Below are 27,313 nucleotides of genomic sequence, written 5' to 3' on the forward strand. Positions count from 1 at the left end.
TTGATAATAGACCAGTAGTTGGATTTTACTGATTCTTAATACCAAGGCATAGTCCTCCAATACTCCATTCCGGAGTTGCTCAAAGCCTCTGTTTCAAAGAGAGGCTAAGTGCGAAGCCATTGATATGAAAATACCTTTTCATTCTCGTACAAATATAACTCAATTTCAAGAAAGGTTTTTGCACCTAGCCTCGTTTTACCTTGCATTGTAATATCCTTTGATGACATTCCGCTGCATAATTCTTCCAAGTATTAATTAATTCTTCCACTTTTGGACCTGCAATTCTGTTACAAAGCAAACAAAATTCATCTTAAACAATTCACCGAAGTAGAATACAACGGACGATGCACTTTATAGCCCTTGAACAACGCAATGAAAGAAAAAACGGGCCCGCAGTAACTGGCGACACGCGCTGTTGTGGTGACCCTGCCAAGAATTGGCGAACCTAAGTAAATAAATAAAATTGACTAAACTGTTACGGTGTTTACTTCCTGGTTTCATAAATGTAATTAATGTGGTTAAGCAACAAACCTGGCATTTACAGCCTGTAGAAGGTTGTTGATGGTAATGTGTGATTCTTGATAAGCTCTTTCCAGGAACCGCAACCCAACGTCTCGACGAAGCTCCAAAAGCTTGATCTGACAAAAGATTAACGAGCAGTTTAATGCACTAAAATAAAAAACATGCATGTATAAAAAATGATTCCATAAGGGCAAGAGCACTGCGTTCTTTTCGAAGTGTGACCATTCAAATAAAAGCTTCTGAGCGGTAATGCTCTGTGGTACTGTTTATTATGCTGTACAAGGTGGTTCTAACTTGTGAGTCTGTGGATGAAATACTAAAGTGTGACCATTCAAATGGAAGCAATTGAGCAGTACTTTCCTGTGTTACTGTTTATTATACTGTACAAGGTAGTTCTAACTTTAGTCTGTGTGACCATCTGAAGATTACTGAGCAGTTTCCAGATTACAAACAAAATTACCTCGGCGTCTTGGGCCCTAGTCTGTTGTTGTTGATGTTGAACTTTCATATTCTTAAGCAAATCTTCCTTTTCAGAGCGTTCTTTGTTCCAAGAATCCCTAGAGAGAGATATTTTAAAAGGAATTTCTTCAGTCGATTTTTCACCCAAGTTTTACACATTTTTTAATTTCTCCTTTTCAAAAAGAACCTACTTTTCTGCTGAGAATTGGCCTTTACAAGTGGCAAGTTCTTTCTTGAGGTTGTTAACAGCACTGGTTCTGAAGAAGGAAAACGAAACATCCAGTTTATTTTCAGGGGCGATCAATATAGTAAGTTAGTGGTTTGTCTTTAACGAGGAGCAGTGTTCACTGGAGCATCATAAAGCCAGTCATATCATCCGAAGTAGGTACAGTAGGTTTTCACGATGGCACCATTTGACTATTTCTACCAGAATTCTTACTCATTTTACGTTTAGTAATCCCTGTGACGTCTCAAAAACAACCACGACAATTTCCCCGCCCCCCAAACTCAAAGACACACAACCCCCCCAAAATTCTCGTCGTTCTAGTCGATGGAAATTGCTTTTCATTCAAGCCAACCACATTCCAAGGGACATGCAAGTGAAGCATTTCGAATATGAAACGAAAAAGAGACGCCGATCATAAAGGCGGGAAAACGTGGGCAAGCAGGTCACAACTGGTTCTGGTTCTTACTCCCGATTGGCTGAAATAAAATGGTGCGACCTTTTTCCCCCAATCACAACCGTTGAAAGAAGAAAGGTTACAACATGGGAGAGAGACTGATAGGTATAAATAACATAGCCTACACCTCGACAGCTTACATATTCAATGGAAATGAGTATACTTACTTATCGTCCGTAGATTGCAGCATCTTTTGATTTAAAAGTTTGATTTTTTCTTCTTTGTCTTCACATTGCTGGCGCAGTTTTCGTATTTCCTCTGAGTTCTTCTGTTTTATGTCTTGCACTTCCTTGTAGTATTTCTACAAAGAAGATGAAAACAGCATTAAAAGTACAAATTTTGCAGCTAACGAAAGAGCTTCACACAACCAAACCAAAAATAAAACAATAATGTAGAACCCAGAAAAGAAACTTCCAGGACACAAACTCCCCGCCATCAAGGTAACTTAAGCCGTGATAAACATTTAACAAGGCGATCAAAAGAATCTGAATATTTTGTCAACTTTTCCCACCAATTAAAAACAAGGCCATTTCATAGAAAGAAGGGAAGCTAATAACATAAACTGGGACTTAAAAAGCTGAATAGCGATATCCACTCGATAAATTTTCATGGTGCAGTCTCGCACACAACCTCAAAACCAGTATCTGCCCTTTGAGAAACTGAGGTGGGGATGTGTGCAAATTAGAAAATTACTACCTCAAAGCTGCACTTCACAGCCACCTAATTTTTCTGTCTCAAGTAACCTCCCTCCCAGCTAATAAAAGTCATTAGCTTCCCAAGAACCTACATAGCATGCATGGCGATGTGTTCTGGCGAAAACTCGAGAAACAGAGCCTAGTTCGATTTCAAACTGACTGGGCCGTCTGGCCGTCCAATTTTGAATCGTAAGCGCCCTTCTTAAGTAACACAAATATAATCAATACCAGTGTCAGATACTATCTAGTGTGTTAGATTCATAGAGTTGAAGACAACTCTCTTGAACTCCAAATTATACATCATTCACTGGATTTGCTCTACGAGCAGTCTCTTGGTTTTCTTAGTCCATCGACCGAAACACGCAAGACACGAAAATGCCGACGCGCGACACTAAAGGCGAGAGAAGAGAGAGGCACGAAAACACGTCTGTTTTCCTCGGGCTACCGCCCTCGTTTCTCGCGTCGGCGCGCGCGAGTAAACTCCCTTCAGAAAATCTGAACAAAAAGGGAGACTTCCCGCAGTCTTTTGTTGAAACAACAGCTTCATACCTCTTTGTCTTGCAAAGCATCTGCCAGCTTCTTCTTAACCTTTTCAACCTCTGCCGAGTTTTTACTTAGTAAAGCATTATGTCTCTCCGTAGTTTCCTGCAGCCTGGCCTGCAGCGAGTCTTTTTCAGCCAAAGTTCGCTGATACTCAGCTTTAAATGGTTCAGGAATGGGATCTGTCCCTACGCCTTTGTGTTTCACATTTGGCTGGGTTTGAACCGATTTTGTCTTGCTTGTAATCACTGACTGTTCACTCGAAGAAGAGTTGTTACTGCCTGTTCGCTTGTGAGTGGACTGCAACTTTGGACCGGCTATTTCAGGAACGACATTCTTCCCTGCTTGTTCCACAGTGAAAGTAACACGCGACATATTGCCGGATGAATCATCAGAATTTTTTCTTTCAACAGCTACCGGTTCATTTTTCGCAACTTCATCATTATCCGTCAAGACATTTTCATTTTGTTTTTCAGTTCCACCGATCGTTTTGACGTCATTATCATAACTATCCACAATGGGACCAGCTTCAGATCGTTTTCCAGCTAACTCAAAATCTTTCGTACCTTCCGAATCTGGTTCCTGCTCAGTAATGCTATTAGAGACTGGTTTCTGTTCTTCAGCACCATTAGAAACACGTGTGAGTTCCTCAGTGACATTAGAAATAGGTCTGGTTTCTTCAGTGCCATTAGAAATTGGTTTGAGCTCCTCGTTGCCATTAGAAAATGGTTGTAACTCTTCATTGCCATTAGAAAACGTTTTAAGCTCCTCAGCGCCACTCAAAACCGGTTTTTGCTCCTCGCTGCCATTTAAAACAATCTTGTTTTCTCCGGCATCACTTGAAACCGTTTTGCCTTCAACGCCATTTGAAACTGGCTCGTGTTCTTCTGCACAATTGTCAACAGACTCAGATTCTTGAATGTTAGTATTGCCCTCCTCAGCGATTTGATCATCAACTAATTCAACATCCTTTACATTGCTGCCATTGCTAGCTAAAGACGTCTTTGATGAACTATTATCCAACAACGTTTGCGACGACGAAGGAACAAACTCCTTAGCTTCAGGATTAAAAGGAGACGACGACAATGCGTGAGACAACTGTGAAGAAGACGAAGAAAAATTTAATTCTCCAGCAAACTCATCTGTCTCCATCACTGAATCTGCGTCCCAAATTGCTTTTGCATCTTGAATCGCATTTTCTAATTTTCTAGTATCACTATTTGATTCACTAATTCGTTCAAGGAAAGGATTATTAGTGTTTGGCTTAAGATCTTGAACGAGTTCTTCAAAGTCTTTATCCTCTGGAAGCATAACTCTGTTTCCGTCGAACACAAACTTGCCGGATTGTTCCAAGATAGGCCTGAGGCCGCCAGCGTTAGAGATAATGTCCTGGTAATTGTCTGGCAACATGCTTAGTGGTTGCATAATGTTGGGATCCGCCAGCTCCAGAGGTCCGTTTGCTCGCAAAATCTCTTGTAACATTCTATGGAAAAAAAAAAGAAAAGATGATGCTTATGATGATGATGATGATGATGATGATCAAGAAGAAGAAGAAGAAGAAGAAGAAGAAGAAGAAGAAGATGATGATGATGATGATGATGATGATGATGAGGATGATAAGGGCGTTTTTTGACGATAATCATTGACAATAATAACAATAACGACAATGATAATGGTTATCACGATGCCGATGGTAATGTAGTGATAATGATGGCGATAATAATGGTGATTATGTTGGTAATGATGATGGTTATGACGAAAACAATGATAATAATGATGACGATGAAGAGGATGATGATGACGATGATAAAGATGACAATTGTGATGAACGTAACGATGAATATGGTGATAAAAGTGACGATGATGATGATGATAAAGACGACAACCTATTAAATCACTAATAGGGATTTTAAGATCCAACGAACCGAAATCAACGAGAACGTCGCCTAAAAAGTGAATCTGCGTTCTTTCAATCTTTATCGCGATCATTCCTATTTACTTACTGTGTCAAATGTACGCGAACTCTTCTGAATGTGAATTCCAAGGAACCATATTCAAGTTCAGAAAGCGAAATAAAATTTCGTCGTTGCTTGTTTACGTTCTCCGTAAAACACGAAATTAGGCATTTTTACGTCGTTGTAGTGCAAAAACGGCAAAGAAATGTACAAAAAAGCGTGCTGCACGTGCAAAAGCTGTTGTTTTTCTCATTAAACCTATTGTTTTTTAGACGTGCTCGTTGCCGTCGCGTCATTAAATCTTTAAGTCCCTATCTATTATTGCCGTGATCACCAAAGTCACAGCCATCATTGTCATCAATATTATCACCATCATTGCTATTATCGTGATCATCGTAATCAACAACACCATGGTTATCAATCTCATCATCATCATGAAAAACACCATCAGCGACACCACAAACATATTCTTCCTTCAAAATAAGACTTATAAAAACAAATGGCGACTCAGTTCAAGAAGTAAGAAAAGGGGAAGAATCAGATAGCCTGCGTAGCATGGCGTTTTTAATTGGGCGCGCAAAGTAATAAAAGCGGGGCGAGGGCAGAGAAACTGCGAGGAGATTTGGGCGGGAGCAACGAGAAATTTTTCTCGCAGCTTCGCCGCTCAGAAGTGCTCCCGACAAAACCATTATGCTACGCGGGCTAAGAGTCAGACTATGGTAATGCTATGGAGGAAGGAAAGGTCACTTACGTGGCGACATAATCCGTGACTGCTTTTAAGTCAATTTGTGGTGGAGGAGCAGTGACTGGTGAAAATGAAAACATGGTATTCAAGCCGCCCGCGTAGCTTGCTTCCAGTTGGGCCACATCTCCTTGTAAATGAGGTGGAATAGCAAATGGCGCTTCCATTTCATGTTGGCTCCAGCCCGGCGGTGGAGGAACAAACTCAAATTTGCTGCAATAAAAAAAAGAGAAATAATTTGCTTTGGAGGTTATGACAATCAGTGCCTTCATGCAAGTTAAAGGTGTTGTGTCACGACTGTCGGGTTCATTGAGTATACAATAGTAAGCTTACGCAACAGGACGGGAGAGGAAAGAAGACGGCAAACCTTGTGTGACAAGCGTGACAAAAATTTTGTTTCTAAAAAATTTCCGTCAAACTTCACCTTCCTTTAAACAGATTTTTTCTGTAAAAGACCAGAAAACATTAATTTAAGTGAAGATCACGACACATAACGTTAAATAATAGCCCTGTCACGTTTGTCACACACAAGCGTTTTGCTGTCCTCTTCTTTCTGCCATACTATTGCGTAAACTCACTAATGCCAATTAAGCGCCCTCATTCGCTATGGAACTTGAGAAATTACTTATAAACGACAAAATCAGAGCTTCAAGTCCAACAAATACGTCTCCCAAGCATTAAATCAAACGTAACAAACAACAAAAATAAACTTTGACAAATCTTTACGCTAACAAGTTTTCAAAAAAAGAACCCACACAATTTCAATCCGCTTCAATCTTCGTTAAGTTTTGTCCATCCCTGCCTCCATTTGTATTTGCTGTCTTATTTATACTTTCCATAAACGATTTCCGCAGTTATTTTTATGTTTCACTCACTTTGGTGGCAGTCCTCACTGTTTCAATTACGATAAACTTCGTGACGAAGCCCTTTAGCAAACTTCAAAAATTCTTTTTTGCCACAGCGCAGAGAGAACAAAGAAATCAAGTCCTATTTTTCGACCGCAAATGACATGTTTGTCTTGATTATGAAAACACCCTGGCCCCAGGAGACACGGCCAACATCATAAAGTGACTGTGGGAAAGGTGAAAACGAAGCTGCGTTTTTTTCGATTCAAGTCTTCACGGTTATGTAATTAACGTTCAGGTCTTCCATTAATCATAACTTTGGTTCTGTTCTTCCAAATCACCAGGATAAATATTTCAAACGTACACTGACGAGCCATGTATGTCAGTTAAAAAGGCAACAGCCTGCGAACAAGCTCTCCATTTATGGCGATCGAAACAAGTCGCGACAGAACGCGCGAGCGAGCTGCTTTCGCGACACTTCTCGCGACTCCCCCAAAGAATAGCTTACTTGCCGGCTGAAAAGCTGGAATCAACCCAAAAACGAACATTTCTTTTTTTCTGAGGGCTATGACAAACGTATTCACTTGATCTGCTTGGTTAATAAATAATTCAAGGTTTCAATCTGTTTTAAGTTACCCTTTTGGAATTGTTATTTCATCAACTTCGTCAACCGTTTCCCCAAAACCCGGCCTGAAGGTCTGTTGGCCACCACGATCCTTGAGAAATTCATCCAAGGTCTGCGTATTCTGCATTTAAATAAGCAATAAAATAAACGGATCAGTAAAAGAACACAAGAAATATGCAGTTTTGAAATTAACGAGAACAGAAATTGCCGCAAATGACTGCAAGGCAATCAATTAATGCTGTGTAGGGGCTGGGTCACAGTACTTTCGCAGAGTCTGCTGAAGATTTTTGTTTGCGCAGCAAAATCTTTCCATGACAAAAACACTGTTTCACAAGGTGTTTCATACAAACTGACATGATTTGAAGAAACAGGATACGCTATTTTTCAAGTTCACCAAAATGCAATCCGTTATACTCTTATCCACTTTTGACCATCTGTGCGTCTTAATGGCTTAACTTTGTTTCTTTTGCTTTCTTCTACAGTTTCAATCACTTATTTTAACATTTCAGTCGATTCTGTGACCAGTTAGCCAAAACAACCTAAAATCACGCCACATCTGGTGAACTTTTCAAGCCTGCCGCTCCTTACTGAATTTTACCCATCTTTCAGCAACCACATTTCTTTACAACGGTATCATAAAAAAAGAAGTTAATCATCTAAACAACTGTAGGGCTGCATAGCTGGGGAAGTGAAACACGCAAATACAGTCTTTCTTTTACGCCAAAGTATCCACAGTAAAAAGGTTTGACGGTAACACACGACAAACAGGGCTTGTAAAGCTTTCTGATCCGAAAGACTTTACATTCTCTACCTTACTAAGACATAGTAATTGAGAAAACATTTAAAGAGAATAGTTATTACAATAAAATATTATACTATCGACTAGTTCTCACCTTGGCTTTTTTCTTCCTAGTTTTCGCCTTGCCTACCCCCTTAAAAAACCAAACACAAACATAAAGAGTTAGAAAGGAAGGCAGAGCCAATTTTCACTTCAGTGCGTACGCTCTTTTCACCGTGGAAATATTGAGAAATCAAAATTTTTAAAGACGACTTATTCTGTGTACAATTTTTGCGCAGCCCACAGCTTTCGTATAACGTCTACAAAGCAACGCACCGTTGAAACCTTACCCTGGACCTCCATTATCTTTTTCGAGAGTAATTACATGAGTGAAGCTGGAACTAGTGATTCAATTGGCCACTCATAATAGCTCAAGAAGCTCGCATTGTGCTTACACTACGTTCCCCAGTAACGTAACATGCCGAGAAATGTTTGCAAAATAAGGGCGCAGCTGTACTACTGAAAACCTCACTGTAATCACTGTAGGCACAAGGCAACAAAGCAAGGGCTAAATGAACTACTGTTAAGGAATAGTTAACGCTCTTTATGTTATGCGAGACCCCAATGGTCAAATCTTGTCTAACTAAGGTAGTCTTCCTCGCAGCCGTTTAGTCTCGCCAAGCAACGTCCCTCAGTTTGTTGGGGAGGAGCGCTACAAAAAACTGAGGCGTTGCGCGACAAGAAGAGGGCCCGCCGCAAAATAAATCATTGAACTTCCAGATCTCTTCCTAAGTGGGTTATTCAAAGGGGATGAATGTTTCTCTAGTCTACCCAATATGATTCCGTAAAACTGTTCACGATAAAAGGTGTTTAGATAAACAAAGATCAAGAAAATTTAGCGTTTATTTACCTGTTAGAGAAACACTACTGACCTTGGTTGGTTCTTCATCTTCATCTTTCTTCAGAATGAAAACTCCACCACCTAAAACAGATGTTAAAGATCTGTAAAGCATTTATATATCACTTTTCAATACTGGGTAGCAAGGCAATAGTGTGGTGCGTTCACAACAATAGCGGGCTTAAGCAAAGGTGTTTTTGAGCGAAGCACGTCAACGAGTAGCCTCCGCGCAGACGTCCCGTGGGGTTCGTTCGTCACGCATTCATTTCTCCCCCACGTGGGCGAGAAATGAATGCGTGACGAACGAACCCCAAAGGACGTCTGTGGGGAGGCAAGTCAACGGGAAGGTAGACCTTTTGCCTTTGTATATGCCTTGACGCTGACAAATTTGTATTACATGTACTAAGTGTTTTTACTATTGTTCTGACGATTTTCCCGAAAATTTGGGCTAAAACAACTGCCAAAGAATATAGAAAGTCTTCTTCTGGTCGACATACATGGCTCAAAAATGCCTTAGTTTGCACAAGCTCCTTGATGTTGACAAAATAACTAAACGGGGCTTAACATCAACTAAGAGAACGAGATCAGTAAAAACAACTTAATCAATAAAAAAAGATAATAGTCCCCTTTGACTAGTATCCTTAGTGCTATGATTCCACAACAAACCGGAGCTAGGAATATTCTGTTTTGACTGCCGAGGAGAGAACACTTTGTAAGACAGAAACTCACTCTTACACCCCCGCTTTTGGGAATCAACCCACAGACCACAGGGGTGGGGTTGGAGAGTTACGCATTAAACTCTAAATACAAACCTTCACCAATACCAGCATCAGCGTTGGAATTGTCTTGTAATGCCTGACAAAGACACCAAGAGAAGAAGCCAATGAGTAAACTTTAGAGGTGGTTTGAAAGTTTTGAGTCCTTTCTTTTGACTAATCAAAAAAGAAAAAAAACTGTTCCTCACGTTTTTTGGGTGTTTTTCTTCGGGTGGTTTTTCTTCTTTTTGCACTGAAATCAACAGCAGCATTAATCACATTATAATAATAACTTTAAACAAACATACCTTATATGGGAGGGGAGGGATAGACGGTGCATCACCGCGAGTATTGGGGTGGGGAGTAGATACCTAATGGTTGAGACGAGTGCGCAAAGGTTCCAGGGTTGGAGTTGAGAAAAAAAACAAAACAATAACAGTCGAAGCACACTTTGATAAGACTGAATATTGAATGTTGAATTTCTTTCCTTGTCTTGCTCACACTAAGAAAACAATTTATAGACCCTTGGCTTTACTTTGTGCTCTCCTTTGCTTCATCATCAACGGAATCTCATGGAAAATAAAACAAAAAAGGGTTCTGAAATATTCCAGTGTTCAAGTTCGCAAAGACCCCTGAATTAAAGCACCGACGGCGCAATTTTACAAGGTTAGCCTCCATCTGAAGTGAGTATATTCACAAACTCCTACAACCCTTTTATTACTTTTTTTAAATTTCAGTCACCTTCCAGCCAGCATTTGTGACAATCCTGCTTGAGGTCAAGGCTAACCATGTAAAAAAAATTGTCATCACTGTTTGCATTCAGCGGTTACTTCTAAGACGAAAGGGACTACAAAGCGTTTCCACATGACGTCACGGCGGCCATATTGGTGTCCCAAACGGTGCTGTGGGAGTTGAACCTTTGTTTTACGTAAACACTTTGTTCTGTTGTAATAAATTTGGATATCTGCTGGTCACGTGAGAGAAAACGAATTGAAGCTTGTTGAGTTTTGACCACATACCTGGTACAGGGGGAGGGGGAGGCGGAGGGGGAGGTTGATGGGGTGCAGGATTACTGGGTTCCTTCTCTTCAGTAGTATCGGTATCTGTGGGTGTGACATCTTCTATCTTGATGGCATCTTCTTTTTCCTTCTTCTTCTTTTGCTTAGTGGCAGCAACACTAAAATAAAACCGCGTTATTAGTCACTTCAGCCGTTTTTTGCCAACGTATGTCAAAATAAACAAAGAAAGAAATTCAAGGAGAAAGGAGCACTCATTTCGGAAGCCTGTGATCGTCCCCTCCAACTCTACCCCTTTCTTTTAAAAAACTGGTCCACAAAGGCAATTATAATAGACTGGGCTACTACAACACGAAGAACAAGCAACTATACCGAGATTAAGCATCGAACTCTATATTTAAGGCCTGTTTACATGGAAGTGGGGGACCCCAGTTAGGTGAGGTAACCATGTGGCGGGTCACCCCACCTATCATGTAAACGTGATCAAATTAAAATGAGAGATTATGTGGACAGGCGGGTTACCCACCAAAGGGGGTTACCTCACCTACCTGGGGTCCCCCACCTCCATGTAAACAGGCCCTTAATGTAGGTGTTGAAACTAATTTTTGTTTTGAACACAACTCTGCTCCGGAAAGTGCAGTGGAACTTTATTGTAACTATGTAACTATCAAAGTAATTACAAGAAACAAAAAGGGAACGAACCTTCCTTTGACTTTATTTTGCTTTGTGGCTTTGGGCTTGTTTTCCTGTTTCGTGTTCAACTTTTCGCTTTTAAACTAAAACACAACAACGGAGATCAACACAAGAGTCCCTACGTAGTATTTTATTCGTTCTAGAATGCTTGCATGGCTCCTGGAAATAACTTTTGTACTTTGTCCCACTGAAAACAATATTCGTTCATCTTAAGTTCAAAGTGTATCGCTTTTAAGACCCTGCACACCCATCTCAGGGGGGAGGGAAGGAGGAGGAAAATATCAACGTCCAAATGAATCAAGCCATTCAAGTTAAATGTTTCCATTTTTCTATAAGAATGTTTGAAGACCAGGATTTTAGGTATAACGTGACATGCAATACACCGATTCCATAAACAGTGACTCAGCTCCTTTATCAACCCTTCCATTCCTATGAGCGGCAAGTCAAAAAATTCACAAAAGTTCCAAATGTCTTTTTCGTAAAATCCTAAGAAATAAATAGCACCCTGCAAACGTTGTGCCAAAGAGGTTTTATTTCAATGGTAACACCTTACGATTTCGTCCACAGACTCAACAGTTAGAACTACATACTAAATAAATAGTACCATGTGAAAGTACTGCTGAAGAGGTTTCATTTGAATGGTAACAACGTGAAAGTAAATAAATACTACCATGTGAAAGTACTGCTGAAGAGGTTTCATTTGAATGGTAACACCATAGAATTTCATACAGAAAATTAACTACAGTAACAAATCATCCTGCCAAAACTTGGTGAAGGGGCGAAAGTGTTTAAGTCATGTGATTACCTCTGTCTTTAGACCATCAGTATCGAAAATCTGAATGTTGACCACGGAACCTCCACAGTCTGGGGTCAAACAACCATCATCAAGAAAATCCTGTTATCATCAAAAAAGAATCATTCATTTCATGTTAATTCAACCAATCAGGTTAATTGTAAGACATTAGCGAGCTTTCGATTCTAAGACGAGTACGAGATTTTATCAGTACTAAGTTGTGCTCCCGCGTGAACCAGCGTCATTTTGGCGGGAAAATGTGGTAGCCGTCGTCACTCTACTAAGAGTCTAAACGAGAATGTCGCAGTGGCGAAAACAAGATATCGAATCTTACAAGTTTGATCATTTTGCGATCGGGAGGGGGCGTAACCTCCTTCACTAAAGTTAACAGTGTTAACTTTTCTAGCGAAAAATGGTAAAATGAAGCTTCCTGGGAAGTCCATATTTTGAAAATACACGTAAAAACTTCAAGTCAAATCTCGAAGTCGTAGTCGTCCTCGAATCTAAAGCTCTCTATTTTCAGAACACACTGATTTGGCACAGCGAACACTATAGAGCTTGGCTTCCAAACGAGTCCAATCACCGAACAGGGTTTTCACTAAGAATTCTAGTAGCAGGAGAAAGGTGTAACTTTACAGAAGAATATTGTAAAACAGGCTCCACGTTTGAATATAAAATCGAGTCATAGGCTATCGCACGTTTGCCGGAGAATTCTGTGTAGGAAACGGAGAATTCTCCGATCTCCGATGCCTAATGAAAACCCTGTCGAAAAACTGCGCCATCGTTACGTCATATCCATAGTCTATACTTTCCTTGTCCATAGCTCTCGACCAATCAGCGCGCAAAAAATCGCTCAGTTATTTTCAACATTTTTCCTAATCTAGAAGACTAGAAAATCCACTCCTGAGGCTGAGACGCCGATATTGAACCTGGGCCAATCGCTCAGTGGAGTCTGATACCCAATCAAATGAAGCAGTAACCAGCCGAGTGGTAGTCCAAACTGCTTAATTTGAGGTTCTACTACAAGAAGCCTCACCTTGTCTCCGGCCTTTCCTTCTTGGGTACTTTTCTGTTTCTTCCAACAAACAGGATGAAATTCCACTTTACATTCTTGATGGCAGATCAGTTGTATATGGCCTTTGTAGTCTGTTGATCAGACAAAGCAAGGTTATCTTAACAAATGCTTCCACTGCCTCTATACCCTAGTTTTCCATATAATCGGCTAGATCATCTCAATCACCTTAGCCTGCGAATCCAGCCGACGGAGGGCGATGCGAGTCGGTTGTATTTACAGGCTACGATCACCTGGACATCTCAAAATGTGTTCAGGTTATCAAGACGATCCTTTAAGAACACTACGACTTACGATGCAACGGTACACGGAGCAATAGGGCAATTGCGGATATCACGATTACATATTTGCAATAAATTTCAGTTGTTTAATTTTCGGATTTTTTTCTAACTCCAAACAAATTTCAGTCACTTTTCTTGATTTAATGACACCTACAAAACATGAATTCAACTGAAGCAGAAATGGTGAAACAGAATTATACAGTAGGGCTTAGATAAAAAAAAATACGGCAAAATGGAATTAATCTATACTTTTGTTGTTCTGAAAGAAACAAAAAATAATAAAGTAACCGAATTTCAGGGAACACCTACCAGGATCTGTAAGATAAATCTGTGCTTTATTTGAACAGTTTTGATATCTACAAACGGCATCCGGACGAGGAGGATGACGACAAATTCTAATTAACGTCTCTATTGCACTCTGAAAGATAAGTTCAGCATTGTACAAAGGTAAGTAGGTTGAAGAAAGTAATGGGTCAAAGAACTTAAGCCGAGACGAGCCGATTATCCTGCACCTCGGACGCGTTCAAAATTGTCATGATAGTGTATGGTAGTTTTTCAATCACCTTATTGTCCATAACTCTATAAGCTGAAACTTCAACAACATTCAAAATGTCTCTCTAACCGAGGCATGCGAAAACAAGATAAACAAACAGGGGTGTGACAGAGGTCTGGGGCCGGGGATTCCCCCCCCCCCCCCCAATCCACTTCTCTGGGAACAAAAGGAAAATAAAAGTGAAACACATTTCTAGTTGTTCAATCCCCTGCCTAATGATCGCAAATACCCAGCAACTTGAGATCTTAGTGACTACCCTGCACAAATCATGACCATTTGACTTTTAAGAATCAAAGTGTCAACACTTGCACTAGCCTCCCAACCAGATGTTCTTTGGCTCGTCACGCAATCCTCCCCAAAGTGGAGCAAGAACACGTGACGAACCCCTGCATGGGAGGCTACACTAGCACTTACCTGCAACTTTCCAGGTTTTGTCTCATCAATAATAACTTGAGAACCAGGCCATCTGTAAGATGCAAGATCATCACCCAATTTGTTGACTAATGCTAGGCCTTCTTCTAGAGGTTTCAGGGCTTCTGTAAATCTGAGAAAAGTTGAGAGAAATATACTTCATTAGAAAAAAAAATACCTTCGTCTTTCTTTCTCAGAGCACTTAATTGTTGTTGGCAAGCCATCTTAACACTCATTCCAGCTTTTCATTCATCTCAAAAATTATCAACTATCATACCTGTTTTGTTTATAAAACACTCGTCCACTGCCCAAGTATGCTAAAGGAAACACTACATTTTTATGTTCTACAACAATGATGTCAAACTGCTTCTTAGCCTCTCGAAGTTCCTGAAAATAGAATTAGCCCCAATTACTCATGATTACGACAAAAATAATCTGAAATGCACCTGGTTATTACGATAGCAACACTGACATTAGGAGTGAATGGGGCCTTAATAATATTGTTTACCTCGTGACCACCAAGCTCCAGATAGGCTGCACCAAAACCATACAATAATATAACAAAATCGATTTCCTTCAAGTCAAAGACCTGTCAAAGACAAAAATAAAGTAATAATAATTGACACACCACACGCTTCCTGACTGCTTTACAACGGAACAGAGCACAGTCAAGGCTTCTTTATTTGTTTTACGATAAAGAATCCATTAAGTGTCCCACGGATTTCTCTCCCATTTTAAAAAAAACTACTGTAAACTTTCGATTATAAGCCCCACCAGTTGTAGGACCATGTACCTGTAAACAACAAAATACAGCTGGTATAAACCTTCCCCCCATTTTATATGCCCTTCTAAAACCCCTTACAAAGTTGGATAAGCCCAGGACTCAGGAGCGCACATTTACAGTACTGTCAGATAGCCTGACAGCTTTATCTCCGTCTTTTATCCTTTCACAAAGCACACTTTTACTACCAATCAGAGTGGGAATGAGGCGAATGGGCTATTGACTCAGAGCCCATTTGGGCTTGAGGAATAATTATTGTTAATTATTTCATCTAGTTTAAGTTACGTAATTTACCTGATAGCGAAAATCATATTGCTCTAATATCGTTATTGCTTCTCCATAGTTACGAACAGCCATGACACACTTTTTTTCCAGAACTGCCTTGCTGCCCTGTGAGGAAAACATCACATCATCACTCAAAACTTAATAAAATAAGCTTAGGAAAACGCCAGACTATCAACATCTTTCTCTCTCTGTTTGGATTGTCCTAAAACACCCTTGGAATTTCTCAAGGAGAAGTCATACATTTGAATAATATAACACATCAGTCAATTCCAGCTGCACCCAGCCACCACCCACCCAACCTGCCGCCAGGCTACTGCAGGTCATTTGCCTGCCTTGTCAGTCCGGGGGGGGGGGGGGGGGCGTTGGGGGCATCATAAAACCTTTCAGGCTCGCTTGCCAGATGGGGTGAGGGCAAGGGAAGTGTTTTTCCAACTAACTCATAAACTAAGCTAAACAAGCAACTGCCTTGGGCAAGCAAAAATATTTTAGGATCTGGAGATAAATTTTTTTAAGGCCATTGTCATATGAACTTACTTGTTTAAGAAGGGCAGTAAATTCCCTTTTTCGTTGAGAATTGCCATTCTGGTCAACTTGGGTAGCCTGCAATGTAAAAGATTTATCAAACTCACAAACCTTTAACAGAAATAAAGTGTAAGTACCGTCATCAAAATAAGTGTGGTGATACTTCAAATGACACTCGTGCATTTTCGATGACACTGTTGTCATCACTTTTTAATGACAAGTGGTATTGTTAACGTGATATTTACCAGAACAACAAGTGCCATTGTAGATTGGCATGGATACTACTTAGACAAAAATAACACAACTTGCGATCAGGCTTTTTCCACGAGGATTTGTGCAGGCTTAACACATATAATAGGCCTCCACAGAAAGAGTTATGAGCCAGTATTGGAAGAGATGTTACTTTACAAACTCTTCTTCCCACTGCATTTTACACATCTCTTGTGGCTTTGCCCCTTCCACAACTCACAGCTTGGCCACTTGCTCTCACCTACAAGGTCTGCTTGCAGGTTACCATTAACGAGAGCATGTGATAGGAAAACAATCTGTTTTCCTACCTTAGTCTTTTTGTTCTTTTTCTCCATCTTTTTGTTTTCCTTTCCAGTTGCAACCTTTTTCTCCTCTTCTTCCTTCTTGGCCTTTTCCTCTCGCTTAACTTTGTTCTGCATCGTTTCTCGTAAAGCTTGCCTTACTTTTTTATTTGGTCTTTTTTTCTTGCGCTAGAGAAAAAAATTGCACAACATCTAAGAAACTTTGAGCACAGTTTTTGATGTCCTTATTCAAGTTTCAACTTGAGAAATCTCTAGTACACAACTAGATACTGGTAAGTTAAATAACTACACATTTGAAAATAAGTTTCAGTCAATGTAACCCTTACAAGGAAATAGGAATGAACAAACAAATAATTTTTACTTATGGAAAGAATGTGCAGTTGCAGAAAATATTTATTCCCCCCTCTTAGATTGTGGTTCACTGGAAATTCAGAGGAGGGAGGTTGGGGGAAGGGCCTAAAGGACAGGTAGCAAGTAAATTGCAAGTACTTTTCTTACCAGTGGAGTTGCAGAAGTGTTTTTCTTTCTGTAAAAGAAACAAGAATGAGCATTAATTTTGTTTTAGAGAACAGCAATTAACTTGTGGATGTTATTTTGCTTGAAGTCTCTCTGAAAATAATTTTTAGGAAAAAATTTTTAAAGAAGAGATCAAAAATCACATTTCAACAAACTAAGTATGAAGTTCAAGCTCCAAAATGAGAAAGGGTGAATGGGGTGGCGAAGGATATTTGTAGCCATTCATTAAACCAATCAAATCACTCTATTTCCGTTTGCTTGCTTTTTCTGGTTTGTTCGCGCGTTTTCATTTCAAGGTCTAAAAAATCACTCTGTAACACAAATTAATGTATAAGGTCCATACACACTGGCCGACAAGTCACAGCACATATAATACATTGTGGTGATACTTAGCAGCAACAAAATGCCAGGTTTTCACAAAAATTCTCAATCTCACACAAAGTGTTTTGTCACTTCAACATGTCTTCATGACCTCTCACAAGAAGGGATTTTCCACATGGACGTGTTGAAGGGGCATGTTGCCAAGTGTGTTCAAGCCTTTTCAAAGAATAATCAATGTCAACAACTAACCGAGCAGATGAGTCATCTGATTCGTATCCTGAAATGTCTGAGTTTGGATCCTACAAAAGTCAAGTACACTAAGTTAAGTGAACAAAAAAGTATGGAAAATTTACTGAGGGTAGCATTTATTCAAGGGTAGTGTTAAATCAGGTAGATTTGAGGACAAGGACGACTACGAGTACGAGATTTGACTTGAAGTTTTTTCGCGCATTCTCAAAATATAGACTTCCGGGAAAGCTTCATTTTACCGTATTTCACTAGAAAAGTTAGCTCTGGTATCTTTTAGTGAAGGGGGTTACGCGCTTTCCCGATCACAAAATGATAAAACTTCTAACATTTGACCAAATATATAACGAGAGTATAATACCATAATACCGCCAACTGACATGATACTACTCACTTTGACTCTGAAGATGACTACCGCACAGGTTCTCGAAATGTCAGTCACTGTCAAAACAACAGTCCTATTCAGGACTACGTTCACCTGGACGATCAAACTCAACCTACATTTGACATCTTGTTTTCGCCAGCACAACATTTGTGCCAAAACTCGTAGTAGATTGATGACGGCTACCACATTTTCCGGCCAGTAGTATTGAGAAAATCTCGTACTCATAGTGGTACTCATCTTAGAATCTACAGGTCTATGATATGGTAAGTAAAACAGACAGCCTTAGATTATCCTTGCTTTTACCTCACTATCATCGTGGGTGGAGTCGGTAGAACCTTCATCCTCAATCTCAACCAGATCTGGAATACATGTACCATTATCATCATCAGAACTTGTGTCACCAGAATCTGGGTCCACCAAGTCTGGCAAGTCATCGAGCAGTTTACTATTGGACAAAAATAATAATAATTTTAAGGAATTCTGGTGCCATTATTCCTTTTTTAGCCTCAAGAAAGCACCTGGTCATTTATCAAATCACCAAAAGTAGCACCAATTTTACATTTAAAAAAATATTATTGTAAGTGCCTTACCTATGCTTAAAAGCCTTTTTCTTCTCTGTAGCTTTTCCTTTAGCTTCTTTAGCTAAAGAATTACAAACCACGGCTCAGTTATGGATACACAGATGCATTTTTATGGAAATTAAAGTTCTGTTCTTAACATGATTGTGTTCTTTGACTGCCACTTAAGCTGTTCAAGACTGTTTATAAATTTCATCTCAGAAGCTGTAATGCTTTTGCTTTCATAGACACAGTTGCATCTAACTCAATTTTCATATATTTCATCACATTTTCAAAATTTTCTATTTGCCAATAAAAAGTTGAAAAAAACCATTGCATGTGTACACACACATTTTCAATAACTGAGACATACATTTTTATTGTTTCAGCAATATAACATGACATCTAAAAATTCATAAAACTGGTTTCTCCTTAAAGCTTCTTAAAGATTCTAAATCAAACAGTTGCCCAGTAAATTCAGTTGGAAGTTTGTGAATGGTAAAATCCTAGACTCATAAGACCCTATGTGGAAAAACTGAAACTTTGCTGCAATAATTTCTAAATGCCAACAAAAAATAAGGAGACATTTGAGACTTGGTACAAATGCTGAGGTTTCAATATTGCATCAAAATAATCTGAACTCACAGATGTACACTCAACCTCAAATATTATTCATGAGTTTAGTAAGATACATGTAGAACTTTATGTATAATACTTCAGCATAACTCACTTGCTTGGAAGCCCTTTTCAAATCTTTCAAATTGACCTTCCAAGTCCTTCTTTTCAGGACAAATTTTCCTTGCAGCCCTGTTTGTTTCCTTGGCTCTGGTGATATCTCCAAGTTCATAAAATGCCTGTGCATATCTGTATTGAGCCTGAAAGAAAATGCTAAGTTTTAACAATTTCTTTAACCCATTCGCCCTTGAGCCGCCCGTAACCATCCGTGCGGATCCACATCCTTTCTACCACTTGGGACATCATCAGTTTTAATGGTCAAGGACAACAGATACTGTGTCTGCTAACTTGTGCAGAGAGAAGAGATCATTTTATATTCTGTCTTGGACAATCAAAAAGCATCAAACAACACTTTTTCAGGCCATTACATTCAAAGCTGAAGAAAATTCAAGGACTTTTAAAGGCCAGGGAGCGCCAAAACCACTGTCCGCTGATTGTCCGGGAGAGGTAGAAATTTAGTTCGGACATGTAAATCCTTGACATAACTCGTCCAGGACAAGCGCATTTTTAAATAGAAAAAATACAGAAACACTTGAAAATTGACTTCAAATTACAGTAGAATTAAAATTTATCTTATAGTCATAAAAGCTAACCTCATGCTTGACAAAATAAGGTTAAATATCAGCATGCAAAGAATGTTGTGTCCGATAGCCCGGGGCTAGTGGATCTTGCTAACAAGCTAGTGATTTTTGTTCTTAACTTGCCTGACGGGTAAGTGCTGTTTTGGGGGGAAATTCAAATTACAGAAGGATTGTAATCAATCCTGCTAATCAAAAAGGGTTTGGGGGCTAGTTGAAATGACTTATGGGCTAGTACATGCTAGCTACAGCTTGCCCGAATGGCAGGCTGTAAAACTAACTTTGTTTGCACCCTGAATATTCCTTTTAACTTTGCCATACTGTGGCTGTTTCATTTGTTTTTACGTGCTCTGTTTGGCTTAGGAACCTGGCAAGACGTTTTGGACAAGAACTCTCGGGTTTCAAACAACCAAATTTAATATAGTGCTTGTCTGAGGGACAAGTGGATAAGAAAATTTTTCTCTTACTCTGAAGACTGTGTGAACCCTGTAGATCCACCTTTACAGTATTTGTGTGGTAAAATAACAGCTAAATGAAATCGTTCCATGCTAAATAAGCATACCTTGTGCCAATCTGGTTTCAGGACCACTGCTCTTCGTCCATCAGAGAGTGCACGCCTACAGATTTAAAGTACTGATGTTACTAACACAAGAAAAGGGGAAAAACTCTAATTTATGTTAAAAAAAATTAACAATAATTCTATTTTGCAGAATTCTTCAAAATAAAGGGAAAAACAATTCCTTGCAAAAGTTAGTGGATGGGTTGTTGAAATTTCAATAACATAATTTGATGCGAACGTTTTAGAAAATCAAAAACACACTTTTTTCATCAGCAGCAAATTAAAATTTGATACACAAAACTGTAGTTGCCAGACCGTATTTCAAAAGTCAACCCTAAAATAGGGAAACAATTTATCTGTTTTTATGTTTTCATGGGTGACTACGGTTATCCACACTGGGATAACTCCCTCTTTGAGTGTCATATTCTTCAGACTATACTCTGCACTCATCCATTGATTGCTAATAATTTGACAAAACAAAAGACTGAAGGGTAATCAACAATAGTAAAGATACCTACCGTAAATCTTTAGTCTTAAGGAAACTCTGAGCTCTGTTGCCATAAAGCACATGATTATAGGGGCTGCAAGTACAGATGAACAAAAAAATGTAAAAAAAAGTCAATGGAACAATAAAGACTGTACGTAAAATTGTTGAGTGTGACCATTCAAATGAAAGCTACATGTACTGAGCAGTACTTTCCTTTGGTACTGTTTATTATGCTGTACAAGGTTGTTCAAACTTTCGAGTCTGTGGAGGAAATCCTAAAGTATGACCATTCAAATGAAAGCTACTGAACAATACTTTTCTGTGGTGTTGTTTATTATGTTGTACAAGGTGGTTCTAGCTCTACAGTCTAAGGAAACTATCCCCAGGGGGGGTGCTTTAGGAATTTCTGGGTGGGGATGTGCTGCTGGGACCCTGGAACCCTTAACCTATACCACAGCTAGCTCAACTGAATTTTGCTACCCTATACTAGAGTAAACTCCCCAAATCCTGCCGCTGTAGCTGTAGCTGTTTTCCAGAAACAACTGAGGTCATTAGCACAGTCTAGCCAAAACAAAACCTTATACCACAATCCCTAGTCTGGATAAAATCTTCCACCAACTGACCAGTTTCCTGAAAAATGATACCCTATTCTAGACCCAAAGACTCTGATTTATATACCCTATCCTAAAGTAAACTGCTTGAAAACGATACCCTTCACAACAGCACATACCTATATAGCCTATATATGGCAGTTCTTCCCCGCCCCCCCTCCCCCCCCCCCCCCACCTGGGAACTATCCTCAGTGTGACCATCATTCAACAGACCGTTACTAAGCAGTACTTTTCTGAGTTTATTATGCTGCCCAACATCCAGTGAAGAGTAATCAAAGGAGTTGAAAACAGACGTGCTTAAACCAATCACAATGCCTGTTTCTATGCTTTTGGTTTGTTTTAGTACTTCTGCTCTGCTTGTGATTCGGAAAACCTAAAGGTGTAGCTGTCACTAAATTGTAAGGGACCGAGTTGTAAGCAGAATTAGAATGATAAATAATTGTAATGCTCTGTGCTTCTAACTACAACTCCATCTCCAACGCCTTCACTAGAAGAATCATCTAAGAGTACAGTGAAACTGCTTACCTCATATGTAATGCCTTGGTGTAAATTGAACTGGCTGCTGTGTATTTGCCATCTTCAAATTTAGCATTCCCTGCATTCTTATCATCAGTGGTATTCTAAGGACAAATATTATTCACATGAAATCGGACCAAAATGACAAACACAAATCATAACATTGCTGCTAAACCAGATGAACAGTCATGTTGTGCATTTTACCACCAAAGAATCCAACCTGTTTTGGAACAAATCAGGTGGCTGCAGGTTGTGATAAAAACGTTACTGGTCCAAGGCAAACCTGTCTTACAGCAAGTGAACACAAATCTAATGTATGGCATGATTCCAATGTAACTGCATCCAATTAAAAGTCAGTATTCACGCAACACAGGTTTGAACACGGATGTTAAAAAACACACCATAGCTTAACTTATCTTGCATACTTTCTCTAAATGTGTCCGTTTTACTGCAGCTGAAGTTAACAATAACATTAAAACACTTTAATCTGAACCAGCAAGGGATTTGTTTTATCCTTAGCTTAAAGCTTGAAGTCCGTTGTCTAACTAGTTATTCTATGAAAGAGTGAATATTCAATATATATTGAAACATTGCAATGCATATTAAAGGGACTGTGTCATGGCAGTCCAAATCATTTTGTTTAATTTTGCCAATTACTCGCCCTCAATCAGTATGGAACTTAAAGTAAGCAAGGAAATTACATGGAAATGACAAAATCAGAGATTTGAGACAAACAGATATGTCTCCTGAGCATTATTTTTGAAGATGCAAACACCAGAGATCAACTTTGAAAAATTGTTAGGCTGAACAGTTTTCAAAATCCCTAATTTCAATCTGTTTCAGTTTTCTTCAGGTTTGCCCATCCTTGGCTTTTGTTGTATCTGTTGTGTTATTTTAACCTTCCTTTAATGTTTTAAGCAGTTATTTTTACATTTCTCTTAATTTAACGGCATTTTGTAATTGACTAATTTGGTTGAATTTCATGACACAGCTCCTTTTAAGTACATGTGGTATACAGCTGTATGAAGAGGGAAACCTTCCTTAATCAAGGGCCCTCCCCTCTCCAGAAAAGTTTTAACAAAGAGATGGTTATTCAAGAAAATATGGTTATTATTGCACTCACAGCTTCCTCTTTTTTGCACTTCTGGGTAAAGTCCTCAACCAGATCGGTACCTGAAGCCAACTGTTTGATGTGGTCTGTGACTGTGTGAGGAAAAGCAGACGGTATCAGCAACTTTCACAAAATACTGTTTAAACCTGTATAAACCTGGCAAACAAACCCCAGATCCTACTGGGGAGATTTAATTTGCTTGGTAAGACCATGGGATTTCATCCACAGACTCGAAAGTTAGACCTACATACTAACAAAAATAGTACCATTTGAAAGTACTGCTGAAGAGGTTTCATTTGAATGGACACATCACAGGAGTTTGTCCACAGACTCAAAAGTTAGAACTACAAACTAAATAAATAGCACCAGGTGAATGTGCTATTGAAGAGGTTTCATTTGATTGGTGACATCATAGGTATTTATTCACATATTTTAAAGTTAGAGTGACAAATCATCCTGCCACCAAGTATCTACTAGCAAGTAAGAGGTAAATACCTTGATAATGAGCTAAAAGTAAGGCAACATCTCCTTGTCTTTTGGTTATTCCTGGTTTTAGCTTGATTTTATCCCTAAAAAGATTCACAATGCAGGCTAAATGTTTCACAGTCATGTACCACATACAAGCCAAATGTTAAGTTTCAGCAGTGTTCACAGGTTGGTGACCCCTTAACCCTTTAAACCCAAAGATCACAATTTAAATTCTCATTTGTTGCCCTTATTCACTTCCTAAAGAAGTAATGGGGAGAATTTGATAAAAATAATATCAACTAAATTCAACTTGTGTGATCATGCAGTCACTTCTCTTGACAAACCTGTTTTACAAACCATTAAGGTTACAAGGAGAAGTTTGCTGCTGATCACTTTTCTGGCTAAAAAAATTCCTCAATCCACACTATGTTTTTCATCTCACAATTTTGTTACAAATTAATAGCTATGGTCAGTCCCGGGAACTCATTTTGTGAAAAATCGAGAGTCCTAGTCTAGAATCAATGAGCCCCACTCAAAAAAAAAAACAACGAATCCGAAAATGAAAATTCTTGGGCCTTTTTTGTAACCAGACAGTTAAATCTGAAAACGGACTACAAAACTCTTTACTACAGTATAGTGTATACTGAAATTAAAATATAGTCCTTCAGTTTTAAAGCACAACAACAATACCCATCGCCACACAACAACCATAATAGGCTGACTTAGCAACAGAACGGGAACGTCAGTTGACGACGGCGCGCGCAAATTAAACAAGTGGCTTGACCAATGGCAGAGCAGCAAATTGGGCACCAGAAGTCGAGTTTAGTCCTTTCCACGCGCTTTCCCATCATCAGCTGATGTTGCCGTCCTGTTGCTAAATCAGCCTAATAACTGCCACAGAAATTACACAAACAGGATATTTCTACAAAAACACATGGATTGATCTATCAACCTTTGTGTCCTATGGGATGCATCAGTTTGCCATAAAACAATTTTGCATCTTTAAGGATTTTCATACATCAGGGAAGCAGGATGCAGAGGTAACAAAATCACTGCTCACTACTAAACCTTTGATTGGAAGTTTAAAAAATACCGGTACCTTAAATTTGTAAAGGCCAGAAAACTTTCTGCACAGGTCACTGCCTTATCCAAGTGCTGGGACTATAGAAACAAAAGCAACAATAAAAATAACATTATTATTATTTGTTCAGAGATAACTTCATTTTCAAAGACTGAGACATTTGTTTAAATAAGATTAACCTGGTTCTGATTTCAGCTATATTTACAGGAGTTGCTTTACTTATGTGCTTTTTCTGTGTGCACATGCTCAATGATCAAAACACTGTCTTTCTACCCTGATTATCTTAATACCTGGGCATTGCTGTTCAAAAGGTGGATGGTGCTATCCAGTAGATAAATCTCTATCCAGTGGATAATGCAATTTATTTCCCTGAAACGTATCCGCTGGATAGTGATTTATCTAGTGGATAGCAGCGCCATCCAACATTTAAACAACTGGTGCTGTCCTTTTTTTATTAATAATTCCTACAAAAAAGACAGCATTTTCAATAAAATTTGAAGTAGGCAGCTGGTTTGAGTAGAGGAACTGACTCTAAATGCGCCTTTCACAACAATGTACAATATTAACAATAAAGTACTTTTCTTACCATGCTTACACGTGGACTTCCAATGAGGTTTAGAATTTTAACAAGTCCGTTTTTATTTTCCCAAAGCTGCAAGAAGACCAAAAAATTGTCCAGGATTTAGAGTAACTAACAGTTTACAAAGAGATATTTCCGAGAAAGAAGGAGTCTTAAAACATAGTCCTAACTTTTGGGTGTGTAGATGAAATCCTATAGTGTCACTATTCAAATGAAAGCTACTGAGCAATACTTCCCTGTGGTACTGCTTATTATGCTGTGCAAGGTGGTTCTAACTATTGAGCCTGTGGGTGAAATCCTGAAGTGTGACCATTCAAATGAAAGCTACTGAGCAGTACTTTCCTGTGGTACTGCTTATTATGCTGCACAAGGTGGTTCTAACATTTGGGTCTTTGGATGAAAACCTATAGTGTGACCAATCAAATGAAACCTCGCTGGCAATTCTTTCACATAGTACCATTTGCTTTTCACCGCTTTACAAAATCAAATTTTGTGGTATTATAACTTTGGCCACTTTTGCAAGTAAAAGGATTATACCCTACAATAAAGACACCCCATTATTACAGCTTCTTTTTTGGCCTACACAGACATACAGCTACATGTACAGGGATACATATTCACAGCCATCCCGTCGTCCCAGACGACTACAATCTTGCATGGACGATTAAGATAACTCCAAAAGTTGTCCTTTGGACAAGTAAGGTTTTGCTCAACCACAAAATCTTTTCAAAAATTCTTATATGATTTTATCGTGTACATTTTAACTATGTTCTGATTACTTCTCATCCACATAAATCATCCAATTTAGAATAATGGCGAATAACACGCATCTTTTGTATGGAATGAAATCGTTAGTTTGGTGCCATCTTTAATTTGATGGTACAGATCGCAGGCCCAGTTTTCATTTTGTTAACTGTTGGTATGTTTCATTTTGTGCAGAAATGCCTTCACGGGCCATTAACAGAAAACATGACAGCATTCATTAAGATGAAAGCGTTTCGCCGCCTTTGATTAAAAAAAAATAAACAGGAGCCGCAGCCTTATACGAGGAACAACATACAATGGCAGACCATTTAGATGTTTAGCCTCAGGTCTGTAACCTGTTTTACTTTATTAGTAACTATGATGGAAATAATATTATAGTGAAAATCAGAAATGTTCAAGTTGCAAACAATTATTTTTATCACCCTTCTTTCTACAATTCTGCACTTTTGTCTGGGCAACCTAAATTGTAAAGGGGGCAAGTATGCCATCAAGAGTACTTGCCCGGTTGACGACTTTGATAAAAATGAATATGGATCCCTGCAGCTATATCTTATTATAGAGCCTCACCTCCTAAAGTTTGTTAAATTTGACCACATGAGCAAATCTTTACTTACTGCAGTTTCTGCCAGTCTGTTAAATGCTGTTTCAATTAAATCAACAGCATCAAAATATTTTTCTTCCAGCTCTCTGGTCTCAAATGAGCTAAAAAACATGACAAAACAAAGACAACATGAAGGATATTGCTAATCAAGGTTTGTGTATAATAAATCCGCTTGCCCTCTGGGTATAAATATTTATTTCAAAAAACACGTACCTCTTAGATGGCAACAATTTACTTTCATATGCCCACTTAATCCACTGTTGACAAAAAAAAAAACACGTTTTCACATCTCACATTGATTTGAAATACATGTAAGTAATCAAAAAGTCCTCATCATGCACTTAAATTGCTTTGCAAAACAAAAAAGTGGTGAAATTATTTTGAAGATGCAGTTGATCAAAAAAGCCTGTTCAGCCTTTCCTTAGCTACATCCCTGGTGAATTACATATACAGGCTTCCAAATAAGGCAATATTCACAGTGTACCAGATAGCTCTGTCAGGGGTACGAAACTCACACCAGATAGGGCTTTTGTTCAACACATAAAAATGGTGATTTGGCAGTAATTACTGCAATTGATCAAAGCTGTGCCATGTCAACCTCAATAGCGGAGTGTCGTATACCAGATAGGTTAAGTTCCACACTTTGAAGCAGAGTGAGCAAGTATTCAGACCGTACGAAAAGTGAATAAGTTGGAACAAGGGATGGAACCCACAGAAAAAAAGTAGTAAATACAGTAAAACCCC

At 39.0% G+C, this 27,313-nt stretch overlaps 1 protein-coding gene across 1 annotated transcript in view; it reads right to left on the reverse strand.

The window, feature by feature from the left end:
* Positions 1–27,313, reverse strand: part of LOC140949802 (uncharacterized) — a 37,471-nt gene that overhangs the window by 5,191 nt on the left and 4,967 nt on the right. The window contains exons 5-41 of the mRNA XM_073398932.1: positions 26,783–26,826; positions 26,583–26,670; positions 25,210–25,275; positions 24,642–24,703; positions 23,570–23,643; positions 23,087–23,166; positions 21,973–22,067; positions 20,868–20,930; positions 20,353–20,407; positions 19,208–19,352; positions 18,511–18,562; positions 18,224–18,365; positions 17,539–17,588; positions 16,951–16,978; positions 16,459–16,620; positions 15,914–15,979; positions 15,389–15,484; positions 14,822–14,902; positions 14,591–14,700; positions 14,317–14,446; positions 13,659–13,767; positions 13,033–13,142; positions 12,009–12,098; positions 11,213–11,286; positions 10,514–10,671; positions 9,704–9,747; positions 9,552–9,594; positions 8,774–8,823; positions 7,957–7,995; positions 7,075–7,184; positions 5,603–5,806; positions 2,906–4,379; positions 1,829–1,962; positions 1,173–1,238; positions 983–1,079; positions 532–638; positions 200–284 (exon numbers count right to left, since the gene is read on the reverse strand). Coding sequence (XP_073255033.1) covers positions 200–284; positions 532–638; positions 983–1,079; positions 1,173–1,238; positions 1,829–1,962; positions 2,906–4,379; positions 5,603–5,806; positions 7,075–7,184; positions 7,957–7,995; positions 8,774–8,823; positions 9,552–9,594; positions 9,704–9,747; positions 10,514–10,671; positions 11,213–11,286; positions 12,009–12,098; positions 13,033–13,142; positions 13,659–13,767; positions 14,317–14,446; positions 14,591–14,700; positions 14,822–14,902; positions 15,389–15,484; positions 15,914–15,979; positions 16,459–16,620; positions 16,951–16,978; positions 17,539–17,588; positions 18,224–18,365; positions 18,511–18,562; positions 19,208–19,352; positions 20,353–20,407; positions 20,868–20,930; positions 21,973–22,067; positions 23,087–23,166; positions 23,570–23,643; positions 24,642–24,703; positions 25,210–25,275; positions 26,583–26,670; positions 26,783–26,826 — 4,683 coding nt within the window. The remainder of the gene's footprint in view (positions 1–199; positions 285–531; positions 639–982; positions 1,080–1,172; positions 1,239–1,828; positions 1,963–2,905; positions 4,380–5,602; positions 5,807–7,074; positions 7,185–7,956; positions 7,996–8,773; positions 8,824–9,551; positions 9,595–9,703; positions 9,748–10,513; positions 10,672–11,212; positions 11,287–12,008; positions 12,099–13,032; positions 13,143–13,658; positions 13,768–14,316; positions 14,447–14,590; positions 14,701–14,821; positions 14,903–15,388; positions 15,485–15,913; positions 15,980–16,458; positions 16,621–16,950; positions 16,979–17,538; positions 17,589–18,223; positions 18,366–18,510; positions 18,563–19,207; positions 19,353–20,352; positions 20,408–20,867; positions 20,931–21,972; positions 22,068–23,086; positions 23,167–23,569; positions 23,644–24,641; positions 24,704–25,209; positions 25,276–26,582; positions 26,671–26,782; positions 26,827–27,313) is intronic.

This window comes from Porites lutea, chromosome 10 (genome assembly GCF_958299795.1).
Source record: "Porites lutea chromosome 10, jaPorLute2.1, whole genome shotgun sequence".
Classification (NCBI taxonomy): domain Eukaryota; kingdom Metazoa; phylum Cnidaria; class Anthozoa; order Scleractinia; family Poritidae; genus Porites; species Porites lutea.